A 27,480-nucleotide genomic window follows, 5' to 3' on the forward strand; every position below is an offset into this window, starting at 1 on the left:
TGCCTTGCAAATTTTTTAAAATCAGAAATCACTTTAAAGTCAGCAGTTATTTTTCCTCAGTTGTGAAATCCTGTACCAGTGCTAAATACAATGCTTTGACTCATTTGGTTCTCATTTGGAAGACATTAAAGAAAATAATAATGTTCTGAAATCCCTTATGATTGAAATTTCAAGACATTTCTCTCCACCATCAAAAACATTCAAAATAGTTGCCACTACCTAATCCTTTTGTGATCGATTCTACTAACTTCGGTTAATAGAACTGAAATCATAGGAGATTGTGCAGCTATCTAAGGTTTGTAAAGTTCAGAACATTACAAAGTTCAAGCTAAGTACAGAATGTTGAAAGATTAGAATTGGGTCAAGAACTTCCAAATCTGCATGGGAACAACCTTCCTGCTTTTATAGGAACTGCTTTAAAGGCTCTTACTCCTTTACTGACTTCTTAGAAGAACAGAGCGAGAAGCAGTTGGTTAGGTCAAGGTTTACATGTTGACATTCATCTGAGCTCGTCAGCTATTTCTGGTTGTGTGATCATCCTCATTACGCTAAAGGTGCAAAACATACACACACACACCATCCTTGTTTAGGACAGCCCTTCTCATGGTATTTGCTTGAGTCATAAATGGCTTGGTCAGTACATCAAGTGACTTCAACTTCAGCCCTAGACTGAAGTTATAGTGTCAACAACCTTAGGTCAAAGCCTAAGGAACACTTCCATTCTGAAGCAGTACTCCTTGTAGCCCCACTCAGCTAGAGACATTTCATTTTGAAATCACCCTCTTACGGTTTTAGGGTTAAATGGAATTCTAGGACTTTAGTATTTGAAAATTGAGTCTTGAAGACATTAAACCCTGTCTATTTCATATATGTGGAAACCTGAGGATCAAAGAGTATTATGTCTGGGGTCACAGGAATGATAGTGGCAGAGTTGGGATTCAAACCCAGGTCAGGCTGGCCCCACACCCCAAGTTGTTCGACACCCAAATTTCATATTTCCCATTTAATACCTTTGCAACCTGGGCAAGTTATATATACGTATATCTCAAGAAAACTTGAGTTTTCTCATCAACAAAATAAAGATAAGAACCATTCCTTCACAGGGATGTTGTGAGGACTAAAGTAGGAAGGAAGATAGGTATAGGTTATTAGGTATAGGTAGATAGATGGGGTGGATAGGCAGGCAAGCAGACGGGCACATACAAGGTACCAGATTTTTGTTAGTTACATTTCCTTTCCCTTTCCATAAGTATATAAATATCTGAAGTTATGTGTATTAGTCAAGAGGAACTATATTTGATTGCCTTCTACTCTGAATTAGATTTTTTAATATTGATTTTACACTGACAATCCAAGTAATACTGTGTTAAATTAGACCGTCATTTCTTGACAATACAAACATAAGCTTAGAAGTTGAAATTAATAAAACAGATAACATAAAGACATGTGAAGGCTTTAATAATACTATATTACAAGGGGAAAATAGCCTGAAGACTGTTTTTGAATAGTGAGTCAAATGATTCACGGAATTACAAATCATCCAACCACATTATTTGGGATGTAGCCAAAGTGGTAATCAGAGGCAAACTAATCCAATGCTTTATAAAACACCGCCAACATAATAGAATGGGAAAAGGAGTCAATTAGAAAGGAAAATGGCAACATTAGGGAGGAAGCATAAACATAATTGGGTCTAAATAGACATAGCTAGACTTGGATAAAATCTTATCAGTAGGATTGATTGAAAGGTCTTATACGTACTTATGAAGCGGGAAGAAAGTATTATATATAAAATTATATATATATGTAAAATTTATGCAAGTTAAAAGGTAAATGTCCCAAAGAGACATCTAATGTCAGCTAATCCCCCGCTAGCACCTTGGCATCTGGCTGCAGCGTCTATACAGCATGGATCCTCATGGACCCATGGAGTAGTGTTAACACAAGAGGGCTTTTCCGAGATTGTTGGAGCTGCTTGTTGTGCAGTTTGGTGGCACAGGTTGCGCTCATGAAACTGTCCAAAGGACCAGTATGTATGTAACTGGTCCTTAGTGTGTAACTTTATCATCAGAGTTTCTCCTTAGGCCTCCGTTTGGATGTGGAGCTTAGGGCTGTTCTGGCCCCACTACTCAGTAGCTTTTGATTCCCTCAGTTTTGACTTCCACTTCTTTGTCAGGAATGACTTCCTTATGTGTCATCACTAACAACTTTCAGCTCTGTGATCTTGGTAAATTTCTTGGATGTATGTGTGCTTCCAATAAGTCTAAACCTTGAAATGCATGCTATGAAAAACTGTCAGAGATAGGAAGTTTTATACATAAAATTTGAAGTCTGTAAATGAAAATAAAGAACAAATGCCCTTAGTGAGAAATATATTACAAAAAATGAATTTTTGCCTATATACAATACTATCCCACCTCACCCCTAATGAAGAGCACAAAACAGACAAAATTGAGGGGAAAATTACTGTGTTACAAACGGCTTGATCTGGAGGATGTATTTCCTCCAATAGTAGAAAAAAATTTACTGTCAAATGATTTTATTCAGGCAAATATGACAGGTTCTTTTGAGGTAGCTTAGATGTGTGTAGTAGGCGGTATAATGACCCCCAAAGGTGTCTACATCCCAACCCTGGGAATCTGTGGATATGTTAGTTTACAGATGGACTTAAGGTTACTAATTAATTGACCTTAAAATAAGGAGATTAACCTTGATTATCTGGATTGGCCCACTGTGATCACAAGGGTCTTTAAAAGTAGAAGAGAGAAGCAGAAGAGTCAGTGTCAGAGTGATGTAGTGGAAGAAAGACTTGACCGGACATTGCTGGCTCTGAAGATAGACGGTGGGGTCACACCCAGGACTGTGGGCAGCCTCTAAAAGCTGGAAAAGGAAAAAAGAAATTCTCCCTAAAAATTTTCAGAAAGGAATACAAACCCGCCGACACCTTAATTTTAGCTCAGCGAGACCCATTTTGGAATTCTGACTTCCAGAATTAAAAAATAGTAAGTTTGTATTATTTATAGCCACCACATTTGTGGTAATTTGTTTCAGCAGCAATAGGAAACTATTACAGTATAAAAGCTAAATTGCTCTGAATGAAGTCAGTTATTACTTGTGGATTATGAACTCTTCCTCCAGTATATTATTTTTTTCTTACTTCCTCCCCTCCTCTACATACATCTCACTGACATGTCTCCATGGATGACTCCACCCCAAAAACCATCCTCATCTAGAACTATTCCTTATTTGCTTTTACCAATGGAGAACTTAAGCTATTGGACTATCTCTTCACATCTTCATCCAAATTGGAAAAAAAACTCCCCACTAGGGAGGCTTGCCCCATCTAAATCACTAATACATGTAATCTTTTTCCCAGTCTCTTTTCCGTGCAATCTTTCCTCGTATCCTAGACTTCATCCTCTTCACCCACTAATTGACACAGACACCAACCTTTATCTGTCTCTGTCTGTACATACAAGCCTCCATAGGAAAAGAGAGGAAGATTAGTCTTCCAACTGATTTCCATGTTTAAAACTTGACCCATGTTTCTTTCCTTGTGACCATCATTTTTTGATGAAGCTGGTTCTTAAAGCCTCTGGTTCTATATCCTCCCTGTGGCCAAAGTCTTCACACCTTCCTTAAAGACAAAATCTTCCATTCCCTTCACCGTCTGTGAACTGGACCAAATCTTCTAGGGTTTACAAGTTCTTTTAGCCAAAGGCCAACTCATCATCCATTTTTTATAAAGTTTTATTATAACACATTCATGCCCACTCATATAACTATCATCTATGGCTATTTTTGCACTATAGTAGCAGAGCTGAGTAATTGCAACAGGACCATAACGCCTAAAATATTTACTATCTGACCCCTTACTAACCCCTGTTCTAGACCATACACTTTCATATTTTGGTGCCAGCATGTAAATCAGTTATACATTGTGTGTGTGTGTGTGTGTGTGTGTGTGTGAGAGAGAGAGAGAGAGAGAGAGAGAGAGAGAGAGAGAGAGAGAGAGAGAGAGAGGGAGATTGTATCTGTCTGCCTGTAAATCTATAAATCTGGGCATACCAGCAGAGAGATTTTGTGGTAAGATGGGGTTTCTATGGAGGATGTTTACCTAGCTGCCCAGATGATGTGGTTATGATTACTCACTAACCTTCCTCCCCAGGATGGGGTAAACTCTTCCAGCAGGGAAAGCATCCCCACGGGTGAGGTCTTCATCCCAGTCCTTGAACTCCTTCCTTCTATCCTCAGTCTCTGTTTTGTGGGCCCCCGTGGATCCTCACCAGTTTGCTGTCTGAGCCCCCTGGCTTCCTCTGCATTGTTTCACTTTCCAGCTATTACAATACAAGGCTTGCCTCCCTTATTGTGGAAAGTTCACTGCTGCTGGATCTAACCTGCAATGGTCTCTGCAGTATACCTGTGAGCTGAGCCTGATTTCTCTCATGGTGCCTGTGCTTGGGCCTCACAGTCCTATGATGAACTACTTCTCAGCTGCTTGGCCACAAGTCAGGGTCATACTCAGGGTTGCTCTCAAGGATGCTGCCAATAGTCACATAGGCTGTGCTGACCAGTCTCCCATTTATACTTCCTGGCCATTACTACTCGTCATGAATTTGTGGTCTAACAGACTCCCACTGCCTGCCGTGACCACACATTTTTTAGTCTGCTGCTGTCCAGGAGCATGCTTATTATTATGACCGGTTGTCAGGGCCTGGAGAAATGGTTTCTAGGCAAGGAGGTCTTTCTTCCTAAAAACAACAGCTATGCTTTCTCTATGTTCCATTCTGTTTCTACTTCAGAACGTTCCCTATTTATCTATCTGGCTGACAGAACTTTAACTCCTATGTACATCAAAGGCCATATGCTTTCTACCCAGAGCACACTTTAAATCCCTTAATTTATATTCTTTCTTCCATGTAGGAAACATACATACTTTCTCTCTCTCTCTCCCTCTCCCTCCCACTCCCTTACTCCCTCCCTTCCTAAACTGATGGTCAGAATATCTGGTCTCAAATCTAACACCACCATATTTCCTTACAATGTTAGACAAATTAATGTGTTTTCAATAGCTGCAAGATTAAATCTAAGCTCCTTACCTAGCCAGATTCATAAGTTTTTTGTGAGGTGCTGATGAACAGTGACAGGGAAGGAGACGCTTAAGTAGGGCTGTGAGGAAAAGCCTCTCTGAAGAAGTGATATTGAGAAAGTGATACTTGAGGTCATCATATTTGAGAGGAAGCCAACTATATGCTGAACCATGAAAGTACTTTATAAGCTGTAAGACGTCACCTCAGTGAATAGTAGTCCCCTCCAGTCCCCTGTGCAGCAGGGGAAATTAGAAAGCAGTAAGAGTTTTTCAGTTTCTGAAGCTATAACTTTTCAGTAATCTCTGGACTTCCTTGCCAACCTCTACTTTTTCTTTTTTTCTTTTTTTTTTTTTTTTGCGCTACGCGGGCCTCTCACTGCTGTGGCCTTTTCCGTTGCGGAGCACAGGCTCCGGACACGCAGGCTCAGCGGCCATGGCTCACGGACCCAGCCGCTCCGCGGCATGTGGGATCTTCCCGGACCGGAGCACGAACCCGTGTCCCCTGCATCGGCAGGCGTACTCTCAACCACTGCGCCGCCAGGGAAGCCCCAACCTCCATTTTTCTAATCCAAATCATGTCTCTCCTCCTCCTCTTCTGTTGCTAGTGTGTCCTGGCCTCATTTACGTCCCTGTCGTCTCTCTCCTGTCTGTGATGCTGCCGTCCTTATGCCCGCTCTCAGTCTTCCCTGCCTCCCTTCCCTTCCTTCCTCCCTTCCTGCTACTTTGACTTGCTGCTCCCTCCAAACTCCCTTTCTAATAACCCTGTGGTTTTAAAACCTTCTTGAAGGTTTCCTAGGCTGCCTTGGTTTTTGGCTAAACTACCTGTCCTTTTTAATATAAACAACTTCTGATACTCACCTTCAGAAAGAGGGAATATTTCCAAATTAATCTGACTGGAACTTGGCTGGCAGAGTGCCTAGCACATACTAAGCTCTCAATAAATATTTTTTGAATACTGAATGAATGAACTGATTGTCCTAATCTTACCTACTCTATCTGTAGGATTAAGGTGTTTTTTTTCCTTAATCACATGTATATTCTTTTTTTTTTCTTGGCTGCGTTGGGTCTTCGTTGCTGCGCGCGGGCTTTCTCTTGTTGCGGCAAGCGGGGGCTACTCTTTGTTGCGGTATGCGGGCTTCTCATTGCGGTGGCTTCTCTTGTTACGGAGCACGGGCTCCAGGTGCGTGGGCTTCAGGAGTTGTGGCTCACAGACTTCAGAGTGCAGGCTCAGTAGTTGTGGCTCACGGGCTTAGTTGCTCCGCGGCATGTGGGATCTTCCCGGACCAGGGCTTGAACCCGTGTCCCCTACATTGGCAGGCGGGTTCTTAACCACTGCGCCACCAGGGAAGTACTCAAATGTATATTCTTTCCTCACACATAAAATGCACATAAAAACCTTCACCTTCCACTATACAGGAATATCAAAACCTCTTATTCACAAGATTTTTATTTTAAATCTACTGTATGTTGTACATATGGAACTTTGTCATTAATCCCAGAGACAACTACAGGCATTGGCAGTATCTTGAAGATTTTTTTTTTTTTCTTTTTTTCTACAGTGTCCCTCACAGTGCATGGTCACAAGCCCTCAGCATTGAGTATGCAAATGTTTATTTGCTAATGCTAATAATGATTACAGAGATTTCGATTGTTTTGGGTTTTTTTTTTGTTTGTTTGTTTGTTTTTGTTTTGGGTTTTATTTTCATCATCCTGAGTAATCAGATGTATTCATTCAGATTAAGCAGAAATTTTCAAAGGAAAATCTTTCTATCACGTTGTCATATTTTCAGTTAAGTAGCAACTAAAAGCAGTGTTTCTTTCGAAGAAAAATTTCCATATGTGTTCAAAGTTTGGTTTTAGCCACTTTGCATGATATTATTGATCACCAATGGCAGTAATAATTTAGTCTCAAACAAGTTTTCAAGATTTATCAAAAACAAATGGTGTATTCACTTTTTATAGATATGGAAGTATGTTTAGACTCATCACTGCCAACTCATTTCCAGTATTGCATCCTAAGTGTTGTTAAGTACTCATTTAAAAGCAATAAAAATCTTACTCTGTGTGTCAACTAGAAATAACATATAAATGACCCTTCAGCTTTGGGCATTCTCTGTTTATAGTTCTAAAAATTTAAATAATACCAAAAATAGGTAAAGAATCCTGTTGTGTTTTTTGGTGCTTTTATTATATTCTTTAATTCAAGAAATCCTGTACAATTTAAACTGTGGTTTTTATTTAGACTAACATAAGGTTCTGAGCCATGTGAACAGGAACAACTTGAAAACAACAGTTCGGTATTTATGATTTTATATTTGCTGCCCATGGGACGTAACTATAACGCAATGGGGCAGTCCTTCAAACAGATATACTAAGAGTTGTGCAACCAGGAGGCCCTTGTCCCCTTCAAGGCAGTCACCTCGGGAGGCTACACATTGGTTCAGTAATACTGCCATGGCTTAAAGTGATGTGGAATGCCTCTTTTTAAACTGCCTCTGAACTGCTAAGAAATAATAAAGAGTAAAATGACACATTATTTTAAATATCCTGAATTGTGGCAGAGATGCATTTAAATTTGGTAAGTAATCAGAAATCATCTCAGGACCAAGTACAATGAATAAAATGTGGAGTGTTTGGAGTCACAGTTTGATGTAAAACAACAAGATGGGCTTTCTTGAATGATACATAAACTAACTCTTGAAATTGGTTGTCAAAGAGGAATTCCAGAATCTTGAACCTTGGAATAAATGTATACGCTCCCAAGGTAGCTACTATGAAGAACAACTCATGTTTAGATAAAAAAAGAAATTATGTGTGTGTATGTTTGCAAAATAAGATCAGTTTTATTACTTTATAGACGTATGTTGTAGATGAAAAAAATACTCCTATCATGGAACTCTTTATAAGCAAACTTCCGAATGTAAGTAGAATTTCTCTCTCACCCTTTCTAAACTTTTTGAGAAGCCCGAATTTCTAATAATGACTTATTCTGAATCTTCAGCTTTAAAAAAAAAGTAATGTTTACCATTTAAAAAGCAGGTGCTATGAGGTTTCACTTCACCTTTTTCCAATTAGCTTCGTTACCTCTGCTCTTCAATTTTTTATTTATGTTCACCCTGAGACTCTTAAAATATATTTTTTCACTGTAAAAATATTATCAAGCTTTTGAACTAAGGTAGCAAGTAAAGTCTAAGCTGAAGGTTATTAATTGTTCCATATTGTTTTAATACCTTTTTTGTTGCATTAATAATCAGATGCATTTCTTTTTTAATTTGGGACCCTGTTATCTTAGTAAATAAGAAGATCAATTACAAGAAGAGAAGTCTCAAAAGATTTTGTAAACATAAATACTCTCAGTGTTGGGGCTCCTATTATGTTTTTCATTTCTACAAATAAAAACTCAAAAAAACAGAGTTCAACCAAGTGGCTGGACCATGTTTCTATAGTGTAGACTCCGGGTGGACTCACGGACAGTTAATGGGGGTGGAGCTGATGCATCCTGCTTCGTCAGAGCTTTTCCAAATTTATTCTACCACATCCATCTTCATCCAGGTCAGCCAGGCCCCTATTGCTTCACTGCTGAGTTCAAATAATAAAAAGTAAAATGGAGCATGGAAGACAGAAAATTGTTATCCTTTTGCAAAGAGGCTAAGACAGCTAAATTGTGACACTGTGTAAACTGTTCAATTTTGACAGGTTTGATTGGAAAATTAGGTGACCTGTGTAGTTAGAGATCAAAATGGTCGCTAGTTTACAGTTTTAAAAAGTCGTAGTGTGGTATTTTTACTGCAGTCTCTGAGAATATTATTTTATTCTGCTTGGTAGTAACTGTTGCACAAATGACTATTGTTTTGCAGTTTGGTGATTTAAATGCTGTGTCTCCTGGAAATCTGGATAAAGGTAAGAATTGAAAATAATGTACATTTTTAAGGACTTTTTTTGAGTAAGAAATTCTCATAGAGGAAAATGTATATGTGTATAGCACTTTTATTTTGTGGAAATGGCATACAATCCTTGATGAATATGACAGTTAAGTGTTTTGGAATCTTTTTTATTTCTCCATTTCTGTGCTTTCTTTATGTTACATATATTAAGTGCAAGAATTGAATTTAAATACAGTTCAAACTCTTCTTGATTTTTTTTGCCTGCAATTAAGTACAAGTAACCAGAAATTACTTCTGGCTTTCGCCAGAGTCCTGAAAAAAGTGATAAAATTGGGTCAAATATTTTTATTTAAGGCCCACCCGGCAAGAAAAAGATTCCTCAGCATACTCAAGTCACCAATTCACACTTTTCAGTGGAAAAAGAACTCAGATAACAATGAAGTTTACTATAAAAGCAAGATCAGTATTGGGGTAGATGAGAAGGATAACATATATACTTCTTAAATTTTCATATCAGCATTGCCACTCTAATGTGACAACACAATATATAATTCTGAAGAAACTTACGACCTATAAAACCACAGAGTAAAAAGAACAGGGCTCGAAGGAAAATGAGGTTGGAATAGAGTGCACACAAAGAAAAACAATTCTGAAAAAAATACCAGCTCAGTTGTTGTTGTTTTTTTTGAATGTAAAATTTCTAATAAATAAGCACTGCAGAAAATATACACCTTTCTTCAAAAAACAAAAAAAGTGAAGATTTCTTGAGGTTTTAAGGAATTGAGTTTTGGAGTCAGGGACAAAGTGTCCATAGACTGGGAAGAACTACACCATTGTCCCTTCCAGGACAGAGCCAGAGCCAGTGGGGAAACTGAGGCATGAGGAAGCACGTGGGGAGTCCACACACGAGGTGCCACACTGTTCTCTGCAGCGTCCTGTACTAGGGTACTCCGTGTTCAGCTTCCGTGCCTCCTTGGTGATGGAAGACATTCACATGCCGGGGAAAGTCCTGTGTGAATCAACATCACTCCCACTTTAAACTCCTATCACTATTTATCAACTGTGTACGCGTTAATTCCTGTTTTAGCAACATGCATAATAGCAAAACGGGAAAAGTAGAGAATGATAGCCCCAAAACATCATTGTTGCAAATATATACTCTATAGGATTAACCAAAGAAACATCAGAGAGGCAAATCAATGATGAGGCCAGTTTGTAAATTCAGAGCAGGAAAAGTGGCTGTTGAAATGCAGGCCCAACATATAAGGCAACCCCGATGATGCACTGACACCAAAGCCTCATAATTCAAATTTGGGGATTTCATCCCAGGGTGTCCGGAGGTGTAGTAGGAATGTTGCTCCTGGGCCAAACACTGAATGGCAGCCAGTCTTCCTTGTCAAGCATTGAACCAAAGTCTTTGGTAAACTCCAGCAGCACCTAGTTTTAGTTTTTGTGTACCAAATTCCCATAACTTCAAGTAGGTTCCCAGGAAATGTCTTTTGAGTCTCTATAGGAGCATAAAATGTCTGTGGGAACTAGAGAAAGGGCTTGCTTTTGTGATTGCTTTGTAGCCTATCCAAAGGAACCCTGTCACTCACAAGTGGACCTGAAGCAGCGTGGCCTGGAGCACTGGAGTTTGTTCTGTCCATCTCCCCATTGCCTTTTCCGTCCACAGCAGGGTAGATGAAAGGACATCCCACTCTCTCTCCACTTGCCTGCCTGCTTGAAATGATTTTTTTTTTTTTTCTTTTACTGCTGCCTCTTTTATTACTTTGACACTATTTCTCAGTCACAGAAAAGTTGGTGGAGAGGGAGCCAAGGAGCAGTGTGACTTGCCCTCACCTTCCTCGGGTGGCTCTGCTGGTCCCATTCACCTCTAGACTGGATGCTTCTTGAGAATTAACCAAACTAGCATATTCAGAACCTACGGTTTGAATGTGAAATCTTTAAGAAATTTTGGGGGGCTTTTTCCACAAAATGAGAATTTGATTTTTTTCTGGATAATGAAAGTAACATTAGTTATGTATAAAGATTTCAAATAATGCCGAGAATTAGAAATTACAGAAAGTAAAAACTTCATAGTCAAAAGCCAAAGAGACTACCACCATTAAGAATTTAGTGTGAGGATCCTTCCAGACCTTTTGTTTGTTCTTATGAAAACAAATACAAAAATTAATGCAAAAGTGTCATACAAGCATATTTTGATTATATCCTCTTAATGAAGCAAATGTCTACCAAACATAGCCCTTTCCGGCAGCTCACCAGCCCTTCGAATGTGCTTGTTCGGACAAACTGTAATGCTATCCTCAAGTCCGTTACCAGAGGCGAACGGTAACCGGATAAAGCAGGTGGCCAAGACAGCTTACCTCGTCCCAGAGAGCTTCTCTGTTTATTGTTCAATGCATCACAGACACCATTTCTAGTCAGTACATCTAATCTCAATCTTTCTAATCACACAACCTTCCCAGAAGACGTTGCTCCCGGCAGCTGCACAGCTGTACAACCTGCACCTTACATGGAGGCCCTATTATTCCTCACCACTTGCCTCTGGAACCGTCTTTGCACCGATTGATAATAAGAGAAGCAACGTCAGGGAGCCCATTTACGCCGAGAACTGTATTAGCAGAACTGCTGCAGGTGTGCCCCAAATGGTAAAACTAGACTCAACACCTCTTAGAGTCCAGCTGACATTGCAGTAACTTGTTACACACTCTTTGCATGTGACATGCCATAGAATATAATGGAATCTGATTCTGTTAATACAAAAGTCACCATAATAAGTCAAAAATATAAGAATAGATATCTTTCATTTATAGATGAGGTTTTGGTGTAATTATGTGTGGAGGCTCTTTTGGTAAACAATAAAACATGTCGAGGATGAAGTAAAAAGACTTTTTTTTTTTTTTTTTTGCCTGTGCCACGTGGCCTGTGGGATCTTAGTTCCCCGACCAGGGATCGAAACCAGGCCCAACAGTGAAAGCACAGAGTCCTAACCACTGGACCGCCAGGGAATTCCCAGTGAAAAGATTTTTGAGGCAGAAATATATCCCTAGCTGTTTAAAAATTAGCGCTTATGAAGAGATATTCTCTCCATTCCTCTGAGGAGAATCTTACACAGTAGTAAAGCTGTGTGAGAGCATTTTCTCTCTGTGCTGTGCTTTTGAATTTTAACAGTGCATGCTGGAAAAAATTAAATAGTATTCCACTGTAATGATGTTTTAGTTAATATAAAATGTATTAAAATTTGGAAGTAACAGTGACTATTTATACACCTAATTTCCAGAAATGAATACTAGCTGTTAACAGAGAGTATCAGTGTTGCTAGGAATGGAAGTTCACTGTGCATTTTTAATCTGATACTACTGCCTCAGTCTTCATTTTGTAATAAAAGTTAAGGGTCTAATTAATATTGTGATCTACAACATTCATGTGCACAGAAAGTCTGTAAGCAGCCCCTGCTTATGCATGCTATAGTTATTTTGTGACTCAACATAGGTCTCACCTACATTAACATCAGCACAGATAAAATTTATATCAGATGTAGATTTTCAGAGGAAAAACAAATTTTTTTCTTTCTTTCTTCCTTTTGTTTTTTTCATAGTTAGCATTTTTCAGCGCAATACGTTCCCCAAAGCCAGCGTAGTGAACCCAAGTGACTACTTTATAATGACACAAATTATGCCACTAGTTAATGTAAAAACTTCAGGGAACTCCAGAGGTCTTCTTAAAAGACCTATTAAAGATATCAGTCGCAAACCCAAGAATAAATTACCTTTGCTGTGTTTAAAAGAATAGGGCGCTGACACAGGTAAAATCTGTTGAAAGGAAAACCCACAAGCTTTGTCCCCCAAGAAGGGCTAAGGAGTTGCTTTCTCAAGGTACTATATTAAAGTGTTCCTAAAGCATTTGTTGATTGCTCTTCCCCAGTTTGTCTTCTGGTAATAGTCTTGGTATTATTTGTTTGTGCAGATGAAGGCAGTGAAGTGGAGAGTGAAATGGATGAGGAATTAGATGACTCTTCAGAACCTCAAGCCAAAAGAGAGAAAACCGAGCTGAACCAGGCATTTCCGGCAGGCTGTATGCAGCCTGTTCTCGAGAGTGGCATGCAGCCAAGCCTCCTGAATCCAATTCACAGCGAGCACATCGTCACGAGTACTCAGACTATCAGACAGTGCAGCGCTACAGGAAATACCTACACTGCAGTCTAAAGAATATTAATACGTATTTTTCCAGCTAACATTAACCCTGTTGATATTGGGCTTAAGTTGAAATTTTAATAAGCCTGAAGGTCAACGGTTGTCAAATTCTCTGTGCTGAACATTACCTTTTTGGAGTTGTGAAATGGAATGGGTGTATGTATTTTGCCAGGTCTTTTTTTTTTTTTTTTTTTAATGTAAACAAATTATTTGCTTCTTAATAATGAGTTTTTTTTCCCTTAGTTTTGGGTGTCAAGAAGGATTTTTACAACACTTAACGTCAATGTTTTTGTTTTCTTATAATTAAAAAATGATTTACATTTTTTGTAGCTTAAAATATTTTATTGTTGATTGTTAGTCTTGGTGTATGATTTCATGTGTAAGTTTTTAATTAGATGCACTTCTGTGAAATATCAAAAGAAATGATTTTCTTTGATTTACACTGGAGGCATGCCCATTTGGCAGCAGATGCATCAAATTTGCTTTTGAAAGGTGCTTTTCATTGGACAGAACCACAAGACACTATTTTCATAACATTTTGGAGTATGGAGAGAGAATACAGAGCATTTTTATTATAGTGCTAGAGGGTTGGGAAGGTCATCTATTTTTCTCTGAAGAAAAGTTGAGCTGTGCATTTATCAGTTCAGAGTAAATGACAGAATTGCAAGAGATTATGCTAATATGTACATAATTTGTGTACATAATTATTAAACCATGTTAATGCAAGCTTCCGTTAAACATTGAATTTTAACTGTTATTTGCATACCAATTCCTCTGTTTAAAGACTACTGATTCTGTATTTGGGACCACTGCACAGATGCATTCTGCTGTTGAGTGGGGCTGTTATAGTTAGATACTGAAGCTGAAAAAAATGACTTGACTTTTTTTTTTTTTAAGTGTACATGCTACTTATGCTGAGCTGGACATACAGGAAACCATTCCATTTGAATGACTTTCTTTTATTCCAGGTCTTTTTCCTAATAGTAGTTCAATATGCTGCTATTATAAAAGAAAATTTATGGAATGCAAGGAATGTAGCAACCTGCATATCGTTATTTCCTTCAAAAATATTTCCTGGTTTCTAAAGTATGTGGATTTAAATTTTAAACAGAACCTGAAGGCAGTGTAACTGGCACACCGCACTGTTGCTTATCCCCGATTCTGTAGGATTTGGATAGGTGGCTGGATGGACCAGTGCCGTTGAAGAATGTACATCAGGGATCATCGTACCTCGGCTATTACATGGTGCCTTAAAACAGAACTGAAGCTAAGGTTTAGTAAGGCTTATTTTGTTCATGTGAATTCCTCTTCAATCCATTTGACAAGGTGTGCCTGTCATTTTCAGATTCCCGAAGTAAGGACAGGTAACATGTTCTTCAAAGGAAATTTAGGGCAAACAAAGCAAAATGAAAAGACAAAAATCACTTCCCCTCTTTGAGTGACCGTGAATTTATTTTTGTTCCTAGAGCTGAATATTACTTGATTACAAATCACATTGCTTAAGGATTAAGGATCAGATTGCTATTGTGAAATAGCAGGCTAGTTTTAATTACCAACTTTGTTACAGAAAATCATATATATTTTAGACCATTGTTATCTAGTTATAACTTAAGAAAATTAACACAATAAGCAGGTACTTATTGAAGTGCATCTTTTCAGTCTAAATGTTTCTCTGTGTGTCTCAGTGTCTGTGTGCCCACATGCACGCGCGAGTGTCCGTGGGCAGGAGTCAGCTACCAAGTCAGAAGGTGAGATCCCAGAGAGGATAACACCCATCCCTACTTTAATTTACGTGAAAAACAAGGTTCTTTTAAGCTCTCAAATTATTAACCAACAACAACAAAAACAGGCACATCCATTTATTTAAACAGTTCTAAAAAAGCTAATTAGCAAAAATAAATAATACACGAATACATAGAGCCAAAAAAAGGGAAAGCACAAAATGATTTACAGATTGTTAATGAGGCCTCTATTACACTCAAGACGTTTATCTTTCCAGTTTTATTAGGGTGGGGAGGGCAGGGGCGGGGGGTGGAAAGGAGAGGGTGAGCCAGTCTGTACAGTTGAAAATACCAAATGGCTTATTGGGTAACATGCAGTACATTTCAACTGTTGTTACTTGATTGCCTTAGACTACTCAAATAACTAAGATCAACAAAGCTTCTTAAGTAAACTTTAAATCATTCAGATATAATTTTTAAAATCGATTCAAATTTTGTATCATACAACTCACTCACATGTTTGAAAGTCTTCGCTAGCATCCTAGCATCGCCTTCATTTAAATGTCATTTAAATGATCATTCCCCTTTTTCCTCCCCTAAAGGCAATGAATTTGCACTATCACACACACAACCGCAAACAAACACCTTAAAGCTGCAAAGACTGTGTATCTACTTCATCGTGCATTAGGAAAGGTTTACAGGTAAAATTAAAATCTAAAAAGGAAAAAAAATTCTTCATTTTGATGCTCCTTTCTGAATTTTTTCACTTCCCCATTCACAACCCCCAGAACTTTATTATATCTGTGTTGGACCAAATGTATTTACTGGTTTCATCTTGTTTATTGAATGATTTTAAATGTATTTATTATCATTGTTTAATTTAATGTTGGATATATTTGTCTCATTAGAGGAATCTGATAATGGCAAATTTAGATTGATGAAAGTTAGGGATTGGGCACCCTACAGGATTCAACATTTCTTCCAATTGTTCATGGTTTGTTCTAAATTAGGACAGATTAGAGGAATTAAATATTATTAACTTGTCTCACTAAAAATATTCTAGTGTCTTTCATGAGCACAGTTAGGAACATTGATTCTTTGTGACTAGGGTAGGTAGTTCTGATCAATAGACAAAATAACATCTATGATCTCTGCTATTTCCAGTTATCTGTAGTCCACAGTAAGACGCACACACACACATATATATACAAGATCTCACACACACACACACACACACACATCTTAAGCAATTTCAAAATTAAATTGTGAAGTATATTAGAAAATAAAAACATCATAATTTATACAATTGAGCAAATTGGAGCAAACATGTATTGAACATTTTATTTTCATTTTTTCTGTTTACTGAAACTGACTTTTCTAAATAATATTATGACACTAACATTCTCAGAGTAGATTTATTGACAAGTGGCAAGTACACATTTTAAGGACTTAATATTTCTTGACACTGTAATTAAACACTAGTCATGAAAAATATCTATGTAGACCTAGTGCTATGCTCTCAGTGAGGAGAAATGTGAGGAAGGCATGTTGGCTACTTTTAAGTTTCAAGAAAGATATTTCTGTGTAATAGGATTGAGTATCATGGGTATAGTTTGATCTTCACATACACTTTGAGAATCATACCCAAAAGATTGGCATTCACAAAGCCAGTGAACAATGGGGTGAAATGGCTGAACCATCTCCTTGGAACACAGGGCCCAACTTGAAATTTTTTCTTTGGATATCAAGTGGCTGGTCACTTTTTCAGGATTCTCATCCAAACTACGCTTGGACTGACTGTATAAGTCTTACTGCCTTTACAGAAATCTGCTTTCCTTTCTGTGCTTTTTCTCGTACTGTATAGCACGGTTCACGCACCTCTCTCTAGATGGTGTACTTGAAAAACAAAAGCAAATTTTAGAAAATGATTTTTAACACTGCGTACCTAAAATTAGTAGTGTGCAACGTTGACTGCCTTTGATTTGTAGTAGGCGAGTGAAAAGGAACACGTTCTTGTAGCATGCTGTTAAAGCCACTCAGGACTGAATACGGTTTCATCACCGTAATCATCGACCTTTTTACAGGAACGCACTCTCTAGAAGTGCTAAACGTGATGCATTTTCAAATTTGAAAAATTCTTCAGATGATACATTTGAAACATCTAAAATAATGCTGTGCTTGAAATATTAGTGTAAAAGAAAAAAATGTGGGTCACTGTGATGTTGGTCCTCCCTGTGTGGACACAAGTAGAAAGTAAAAAACTGGCAGGTCACCTTTGTGTGCAATTTGAGGCAGTGGTTATATACAACAAATTGACCTTTGTTATAACCTCCCCTCCCCCAAATTCTTGGTGAGAAAAGAGCAATCATCAAAAAATTGAAGTTAGAACTTGTGATTTGTATGAATCACACCAGAACATGGGGGAGAGGGGTTGACATGCAGTGCTATTTAAAATTAGGCTTGTCACTAGATCAGATCAACCTCCATGTGTATGGTTAGAACAAATCAATTAATGGAATCCTAGTATTTCTGCAACTTCGGTGATTTTTTTAAAACTGGAATAGAAGCATTAATTCAGTGCTTAGTTCTAGTATTAGAAAACCCCTTTGATGTAATGCCTTGTATTAACCCTTTGAGCATTGTAAGATATACGATGGGGGACAAAAGCCTTTCAGATCATTTATTTAGACTTAGACCGGTAAAATATACTCTATATCCAAATGTCTAATTATGCTGTTTTTTAAAGGGGGGGGTAGGAAGAGAAAGTGTTTCCACGCTGAACACTTGCATTTTATATACAACTCTTAATTTTCTTCAAGAGGGCTTGATATATTTATTCCCAAATATTCACTGCCATCTAAGTAAGTGTACTGTTTACAGAAAAAAAATCAACTTTTCTAGCATCACATCATGACTCTAGAAAAGGAGGACAAACACATGGGCCTGTAGACCTATGTTGTAACTGATCTCTGCACATTGAAAGTACCTAGATTGCCTTTAAAAGGTATGATAAAGAAAGGGTTACATTTCTTTCTTTTTTTTTTTTTTTTCTCCCCAAACAGAACAAAAGATCTCGTTTATTTAGCTTTAGAAAGTACAATTGTAAGTGAAGCCTTAGGAAGAAACGAGTTCAAGTGGATAAAGAAAAACTGAACTATGGGGCAGGTAAGCTATTTGGAGTTAGATCTCTCATAAAATATTGTTTGGGAATTTCATATAGGGCATAATTTTATCTATGCTCCAAAACTTTAATACTTTGTCAAAAAATTATATATAGATAGAATGGAGAGCAAAGCACTTGATTTTAAGCTCATCTGTCAGGAGATGCTATGACTACTGCTTCTGATATCTGTAAATGCCAGTCTGCTTACACAATTGCTGACTTTGCTCAAGGGCCTCTCTGCGTGCACTGGGCCCCCTTTGTCCCCTGTGAGAGGGAACATGAGAGCAGTGTCGTCTGCAGATGTGCTTGCGCTGCCCTAGCCGGGCGCTCATAAAGAGTGTAACCTATTCCGATGTCTGGTGAAAGGACATCCATAGCATAGTGCAAGTTTGCCGTAAACATTGCTTTTTTAGGCAGTTTAGGAAGTCAAACCATGCAAATTACTCATGTGTTAACATGCAATACTCAAAGGGTTTTAATTTAACTCTCTTCTTTTGAATTCTTCATGATGATTTACTGTAAATGCTTCTCAGTTTGCATGCCTTGATCATTGCTGCTAGTGATTTTATGTGCCAGTAGACCTGAGTTTAGTTTACCAATTTTACTTAAATAGTAAAAGCCACTTACAAAGTGACTGCCTAGGATTTTTTTTTCCTTTGGTTTGAAGTAATTGGTAATATGTCCTATTTTCAAAAATGTATTTTGTCTCTTATTTGGTTCTGGTATTTGATCCTTCCCTCCCCCCACCCCACCACCACCTCTTTCCTTTGTTTTTTTAAATAAATTATGATGTTGGGATTGGAAGCCCTGAGTAATGAAATCTTTGGTAAGAATTGTTTAGCTCAATAATGAAGACAACAAATCTTTATTAGAGGAATTATGATTCTGGGGAGGAAAGAAAAAGTGAAAACTCCCATTGACAGTTGATTACCAAGTAAATTTTTCCTTCAATGAATTAATACTTTTGAACAAATAATTGCCTTGTTTTAACCTGCTAAACATGATTTTAAATGACCCAATAAAGGAGGTATTGAATTTTATTCGTTTAAAAAGCATCTTTTGTACCAAAGCAAATTTTTTTCTGTACTCATCTCCATCATCAATTGGGACCTATGGTGGTGACCAGTGCATTGGTTACAGAAACTATAAGTGAGTGCCTTGAGAAAACTTGGAAATTTGTGCCTGGGGTGTTAAACTTTTAATTAGGTTAATTGTAGTGCTTACCAATCAGTAATTCTACTATCACTCAGGGCTTTCGTACCTTCTAGGTAAAACTTCTTTCATTGTGTTTTTTTAAAATACTGTATTTTTTTTTAAGTGCCATCATTTAAATTTCACTTAGTAAGTGGCAGATTACATTATTCAGTCCCACAAGCACAGAAACATAGTAACACTAGGAGATATTTGAACATTTATTTTACAATCGACTGAATATATTATGTAAATGAGGTAAGCAACTTTTGTAGAGATTGTATGTGTGAGATAATGTAATGTTCTTTTCCAGTTTTTGGACTACAGTTGAATAAACTTTTTAATTATTTAAAAACATCTTTACCGAATAACATGTGATGGTTTTTTGTATAATGTATTTGGTTTTGTAAATACGTATTTCCTGATGTGATTTTTGTGAGAAATGCTAAATCTTTTAGTATATCATGTCCTCTCAAAATTGGCAGGAGCTAAATAATAGTTTGTGGGCAATTTGTATTGTGTACTGTACAATAACTGGGGAACTTTTATAATTATAAAAATATATATTAACTTTTAGTGTGTTGTTTAAACAAATGACTGGAACATACTAAAGATATTAGTAGGATTTTTCTGAATATTTCAGACTTGAACTCAGGCTAGCTTTCTTGTGTTTTTCAAAACAAAATGGTGTCTTGTCTTTTAAAATCAATAAATTTGTTTCCTTGTTACAAATACATTCGAAATGGCTTGATTCCCACCCACCCCACCCCACCCCACAAATCATTGCCAGGATGCTTATATTACACTGTCTCATCTAGAGGGTAGTCTCTGTGTCGTTCACTAGCTTAGAAACAAAACTAAGTTGTTTTCCTTTTTTGTGTCAAATGAAATTGGCAATATTTATACATGAACAGCACAAAAAGAGAAAACAAAATTATAAGCCCAGCAGGGTACAAATCTTACCCTCCAAGAAAATTAGTGATTGAGTGCTGTTTAATTTCAAAAGCTGTCAACATTCCCATTGTAAATTCCAGATTTTTGGATGTTCATAATGTGTTTGTTTTGTGTCACTTCACATTGATATTTGGCACCCAAGTTCCTTGCTTAGATTGAAATAGCTTATTAAAATTCATTTTAATATACGTAAGAAGATATCCTGCCCCAATTTTTTTTCTTCTTTGAATTATATATTTACATACCGGAAAATTCATCCGTTTTAGTGTACATTTCTGTGAGTTTTGACAAACACATACATTCACGTAAACAGCACCACAATCAAGTTTGAAACATTTTTTACCTTGTAGGCCTTTTTTTTTTTTTTTAATCATAATATACATAGGGTCTCCTCCTAGAATATGGAATAGCCAGTTCATTTGGGTTTCTTTAAAGGATAGAAATGAAAGGCAGAAAATATTATTTTGGGAATCTCCAGCATGGTGCTTTCATATCATAATACAAAGTTACTTCTAAAACAAACATTGACATGTTAGCCCACAGAGACACCAAAATCATTCTAACTTATATGGACATTTAATTCAGTAACATAGAAATGTACCAAATAATGTTATTTACTAAATAAATGAAAGGAAGAGACAAAATTATAGCCAGTATAAGATACAATACTATGCTAGAAAGAAAATGAATCTGGCCAATTTAGGCATTTTTATGTTGCAGCCATCACACATGGGAGATATTTAAGACTTTGTACAAAGAAATAGAGTTCACAGTTTCTAACCTTATTTTTGTACTTGGTTTCCCTTGGAAATCTGAGGTCTTTCAAATATATCCTGTAATTAGTACCTTTACTTATTGATTACAATATTCTTTCCCCCATAGGTTCTTAATATTATTTCCTTTTCTTTTGGAATCTGGATATTTCAAGACTTGAACTCAACCCGAGAAATGTCACTGGTTTTCATTAGCTGATTCAAGTCAGTCCACCAGATTTTTTCTTCAGCGTGGTCTAAAAGTAACGCATGTTGAAATTTGTCATTTGGCTGACACGCAGACTTTTTGTGTGTGGAACACCATAATAAGTAGAGTGGCTGCCATTTTGCTGAGGATAATGTACTTTGAAACTGGGGGAAGGGAGCAGGAGAGCACTCTGGTCTGATTCTGGTCTGCTTCTCTCGGAAGCAACAACTGGACCAGGAGGCAGGGTCTGCTTACCCTTACAGGGGCTGGGTGGCAAGCAGAGGATTTAGGCTGAGGGACCTTAGACATAGTAGCTTCCTGGTTTTGCATCAGCTTATTGATAGCTCTGAGATTGGGAAGTATCCCATGCATTACTGGCTACATGGGAATTTGTGTCTGAGTTGTCTGCGCAAAAATATATTAGTAATTAAAGTAAATGTAAGTGCACTATATAACGCAAAAAGTAAAAGATTGTCAGAAGGAATTTTAAAAGGTGACACCTCTCTGTGTGTCTGGATAAAAGCACTCAAGAAGAGCTGAAAGCAAAAAGATAGGGAAAGAAAGAAAATAGAAAAACTAATTATGAAATACATAGTGATAAATCTGATGAAAGGTGTGTAAGACCTGTACACTGAAAAACTATAAAACATTTCTAAGGAAATCAAAGACTTAAATAAATGGAGAGATCTACTGTGTTCATAAGGCAAAAGACTCGATATTGTTAAGATATTTTTTCTCCCCAATTTGGTCTATAGAGTCAACACAGTCTTCATCAGAACCCCATCAAGCTTTTAATAGAAAATGGCAAACTGACTTTACAATTCATATGGAAATACAATGGATCTAGGATAGCTAAAAAACTTTGAAAAAGAAGAACTAAGTTGGAGAACTACCAGTACCTGAATTCAAGGCTCTTATAAACTACAGTAATCAAGACAGTGTGGTATTGGCATCAAGACAGATCGACGGAATCTATCAAATGGATCGATGGAACAGAATAAAGAATGCAGAAATGGACCCACACATTTACAGACCACTGATTTTTGACAAATGAGCAAAGGCAATTCAGCAGAAAGTGTATGATCTTTCAAAAAATAGTGCTAGAGTGATTAAATATATGCTAAAAAAAATGAACTTTGATCATTACCTTACACCATATATAAAAATTAAACATAAACCCATATATAAAACCTAAAACTATAAAACGTTTAGAAAAAAAATAGGAAAAACCTTTGAGATCTTGGATCAGACAGAGTTTTCTTAGATGTGACTCCAAGCATGATATATTAAAAAACAAATTGCTAATTTGGACTTTATCAAAAATTTTCTGCTCCTCAATAGACACTGCTAGGAGAAGGAAAAGACAAGTCATGTATTGGGAGGTGATTTTCCTTGGGTCTTTCATTTTTTTTTTTTTTTTTTTGCATATGTTTTGAGCAAATGCATTAACCACTTTTGTTCTGGACTATTTTTTCAAAGCTATATGTAACAGAAACCTTTGGAAGATAGAGATAAAGGCTCCCACTGGGGCAAAGGGCATGCTTGTTTCCTGACCAGGGCAAAGGTTGGGTAGCTTTGCCATCAGCCCTCTTTAAATGATCGGGGATTTAAACTTGGGGTTTCTCAGCCGTGACACAAATCCACCCTGTGTGCAGAACCTACCTGGGCCTTTCCATGTCCCTCAAGGGTCTTGGAGCGTTTGGGGGAGCAAATGAAACAGATGTGAATATGCAGTTCCAAAGTCCTTTTTCTCTAACCCAGGAGCTTCGTGTGTCCTGCCAGTGTCTTTAACACCCTGGTAGGATCACTTGTTAGTTTGTCAGCAGGCTAAAATAAGTTTCTGACACCACCAGCTGGGAGAAAACATTTATAAAACATATAGCTGATAAAGGACTTGTAACCAAAATCTATAAAAAACTCTCAGAACCCAAGGTGTTGAAAGTTTGTGTATAGCACTAACCACTTTTAACACTAAATAAATATTTGGATGAATATTTCCTTAATGTCCATTTCCCTTTATAATTCCAAACTTCATGATTTCAGGGACCTCTTGGTCTTTAACTAGATGCCTGCCCCTCAGGTTGCAGTTATGATGGATGATGAGCTAATGGGCCACTTTCACAGGGAGACTGAGCTCCTGGATCTATTGCCTCTTCCTGTGTCCTGTGGGTGGTGAGTGTGTAAGAACTCTGTTGGTTACAGTCCTGTGGGCCACTAGAGCCAGGCCATGAAGAGGTGTTCCCTGGTGGCAACCTCAAAAACCAGGGCACCAGACAAGAGTATAAGCTCCTTTCTGGGCGGTGCTGGTGAGCTGGAGGGAGGCATAGGGAAAGCGCAAAGCCCGGGACCGCTAGCCTCCATTCTCTGAGGCTGGAAGGATGCGCCCCAGGCCAGAGCTCCTGGACCAGCAAAGGGGCTCTTTCTCAAGACTGGGAGTATGTGTCAGTGAGCTGTCTGTGCAGTGTCCTGGGGGTGGTAGCCCGCCACGACTGTCTCTCCATTGTTCCAGTCCTGTGGGGACCAGGAACACAAGACCCCCCCCGCCCCGGCCTGCAGAGCCGCGTGGCTGAGCAGAGTTCCCTGGACGGCGGCCGCCGAACCGGAGGCACCAGACACCTGTGAAAGCTTCCTTCCAGACGATACTGGCTCTGGAATGCAGCAAAGGGAGAGGAAGAGGGCACCTGCCAGGAAGAAAATAGAAAGACCTACTATAGTTTACAACAACAAAAAAAGATGGCGCCAGTGGCTGGAGCCAGGCTCGGGCAAAAGGTGATGGCGCCAAGCTGTCTCCCCGGAAGGATACCGGTGGCTCCCAGGTGAGCGGGCTAAACTACACAACGCGTTTAATAGAAGCAAACGAGCTTCCTCCTTCACTTCAAGTCTGCGTGGAGCCTGGGGCGGTGAGTCCGGGCGTTCCAGCCCTTTAAGAGCCCTTCTCAGTTTTGCTAGAGCCTTTTGGGTCTCCAGGACTGGAGCCCTGTTCGTTTTCAAATGTTCTAGATGTTTGGGGGGCTCGTCTGTAAGGTGAAGGTCTTAAAAGTGGAGGTGCCCAATGTGGGGTAGGAAGGCTTGGCTCTTCAGGGAGAAATTGGGGGAGGGGTGGGGTGTGGGGGGGGTGAAGTTTGTGGTGAGGTTGTGTCCCAGTCTCTCCTACCCGCTTTGATGTGTTTTTGTTTCTTGTTTACCCAACGTATAGGAGTTGCTCAGCCAGCCTTTAGGGTTTTTTCAGAGGAAATTTGTTCCATCTGTAGCTGTAGATTCCGGGCGTCCATGGGAGGAAGTGAGTTCAGGATCTTACAAGTCACCATCTCCAGTTGAAACCTCAGGGACCTCTCAGTCTCGATCACTACATAATTCCCAGGGTGTTGCATGGTACTTAGCATATTATTTAATCAACAAATACTTGTATGAATTAAGATATTCTCATGATTATACCTAATGATCATACGATTTAAGGTTGATGGTTTCTACCATTACAAATAATTCTTAATGACACCTCGAGCATTTTTCTGTGCATTCATCCTATTTTTCCCATACACACACATTCTCTATACACACTTCTGGAAGCCAGTACATGGCAAAACTTTTTTGGAAATGTTGCTGAACTCTGTAAAAGCCTAAACCAATTTGTAATTCCTTCAAAAGCTCTGAATCAAATCACTAGAAGCTAGTTAGTTGAAAAACATTGTTGTAAAATCATCTTATGTTTGATCTAGGACTGTTTGCCATTTTACAGGCAGAGATATCAACACTTAAAAAATTCCTAAATAATTTGGCAAATTGATTACTCAGCAAAATGATATTTGATCATTTGGAACCCTTGCGTCAGCAGTTACCGTATTAATTGTGGATGCACTTTGGGCAAATAAATATTTTATACCCCAAGTGATCATCCTAAACTTGGAATAGGAATTGCAAATGCAACACTAAGCACTTACGTTAACATGTCATTACACCACTGTCATTTTAATTGTAACCTGTTAAACACACCTACATATTCTCAGAACACGTCATTACGTGTATAAAGTAGAGGAACTGTTCTTTAAATTATGAAAGAAGAAATTTAAAAAAAATCTTTCTGATCTAAGAAGTGACTCATAATCTTACCAAACTGAAAACAGCCCATTTCCTTCAAATGTAAAATGAAGAAATTACAAGCTCTTTATATAAGGAATACCATACAGTAGTGAATAAAACAAAGTACAATTAACTTGTTAAATCTCACAAACATTACATGGAAAAAGAAGCCAAACATGAAGGAATACATGTTACATTATTCCATTTATAAAGTTCAAAACCAGGAAGACGCATACCAAAGTTTATTGCTTATCTTTGGAGAGGAGAAAATGAAGCAAACTTAGACACTGGGTTGTGCTGAAGGAAAGTGCAGCCTTTATCGCAGGGCGCCAAACAAGGAATCCGGGGCAGCTAGTGCTCAAAACACCCCAACTCACCGATGGGTTTCAGGAAAGCATTTTTAAAGGCAAGGTGAGGGAGGCGAGTCTCAGGTTATATGATCAGCTCATGCACAGTTCTGTGATTGGCTAATGGTGAGGTAATAGGGCAGCGTCACAGGGGTTAACGTTATCAATCCTTAGGTGCCAGTAGGTCTGGGGGCTACATGCTCATGGTCATCAAGTAGTTAATTTCTTCCATTTGGTGGTAGTTTTCACATCTGTAAAACGACTCAGGAAAAGTGCATCAGGTACTATGATCTAGGTATTTCAGAGAGGAGATAAAACAGAGGATATGGGGGAAGGGTCTGTCCCAGGAAGGGCCCATAGGATCCTGTTCGGTTACAAAAACATTTGCAATTAGGAAAGAGCTCAAGGTTTTCTGGTGCTAACACCATTCTATTTCTTGATCTGTGTAGTTGTTATCTGTATATATGCTGTAAGATAATTTATCGAGCTGTTTTTTGAAAAACATCAAAACTAGTCTGAGTTCAGTCTCACCTAATGGCTTAAAATCCCAAATCCACCCAACAGTTTTCGTGAGCCCAGGAAACATTTAACTTATGCATTTATATTGAAAGGTGTCCCAAATACTGTGTTTCAGCTTTACGTTTAACACATTATCTAATGATGTCTTAAACCAGAAGTAGCTATGAAATGTTCATGCTTCAGTAATCACAATTGAGTACTGCCTACCTGATTTCTTATATCTTATTACAAAAGGATAAATTTGTTGATTTGAGTTAACAAATAAATGCTAAGTATATTCTTTTTAAAAAAAAAATCTGAGTGCCAGATAAGAGTAAAGATACACTCTGTAACAGGAAAATTTGGAAAGTCTCCCAAATTTACAAGCTGTCCAGATCCTGCAGAAATGCGTTTCTCAGTGGTCTAGAGTTCCCAGTGTTTTTCCACTTTGCCCAAATGGCTATTCAGATGATTAACGTCTCTGTAAGGTTCTGTGCATCAGAGAAGCAGCCCTGTGATCTTTAGAAGATAGAGGGCTCACTGTGGCACTCGGCAGTAGACCAAGACCACAGAATGTGTCTAGGGGAAACCCTAAGAAACAGCAGATATGGGCAGGAAATCACACTGTTTGTACTGCTGAAATAGTATGGTTTACTTGCTTGATAGGTGTGCTATCACTGCCATATGCCCAACTTCAGTCAATTAAACCTAGGATGCCATATGGCCATCCCGAATGATTTGCAAAATCCAAAATGCCACACAGCTTAGGACTGGGGAAGCAGCAAGAGTCATGCTCTTGCATAGAAATGCTTTTGCTAAGCAGTGTCATAGGAATGAAGAGAGCCAGAGACGGGAACTCCGGGGCTTGTCTACCCCACTCCTCTAGCTGTCCCTGTCCGTGCTGGCTGTCAACTATTGAGCCGATAGGGATGTCCACACTCACTGTCTGCCCTCCTCATTAGTCCTACCACTCTACCTCCAGCTTTTACTGAACTCAATTTTCTGGCACTAGAATGTTTCTGTATCTTATTAGAGGCCCAATTTCTTTTTTTTTTTTTAAATTTTATTGAAGTATAGTTTATTGACAATGTGTTAATTTCTTCTGTACAGCAAAGTGACTCAGTTATTTTTATATATATTATATATATTCTTTTTCATATTCTTTTCCATTATGGTTTGTCACAGGGTATTGAATATAGTTCCCTGTGCTATACAGTAGGACCTTGTTGTTTATCCATCCTGTATATAATAGTTTGCATCTGCTAATCTCAGACTCCAACTCCTTTCCTCCCCTACCCCTGCACCCACTTGGCAACCGTAAGTCTGTTCTCTATGTCTGCGAGTCTGTTTTTGTTTTATAGATATGTTGACTTGTATCATATTTTAGATTCCACATATAA

General features: G+C 38.2%; 1 protein-coding gene across 2 annotated transcripts in view; it reads left to right on the plus strand.

Annotated features, from left to right (window-relative positions):
- RFX3 (regulatory factor X3) overlaps window positions 1-13,181 on the plus strand; it is a 157,136-nt gene extending 143,955 nt beyond the window's left edge. The window contains exons 15-17 of one of the 2 annotated variants that reach the window (XM_065878684.1): window positions 7,947-8,009; window positions 8,947-8,989; window positions 12,943-13,181. In XM_065878684.1, the coding sequence (XP_065734756.1) occupies window positions 7,947-8,009; window positions 8,947-8,989; window positions 12,943-13,181 (345 nt within the window). The remainder of the gene's footprint in view (window positions 1-7,946; window positions 8,010-8,946; window positions 8,990-12,942) is intronic. The other variant, XM_065878685.1, reaches the window with a different exon arrangement.
- The last annotated feature ends 14,299 nt before the right edge of the window (window positions 13,182-27,480 follow it).

The sequence above is a fragment of the Phocoena phocoena genome, chromosome 6, assembly GCF_963924675.1.
Source record: "Phocoena phocoena chromosome 6, mPhoPho1.1, whole genome shotgun sequence".
NCBI lineage: Eukaryota > Metazoa > Chordata > Mammalia > Artiodactyla > Phocoenidae > Phocoena > Phocoena phocoena.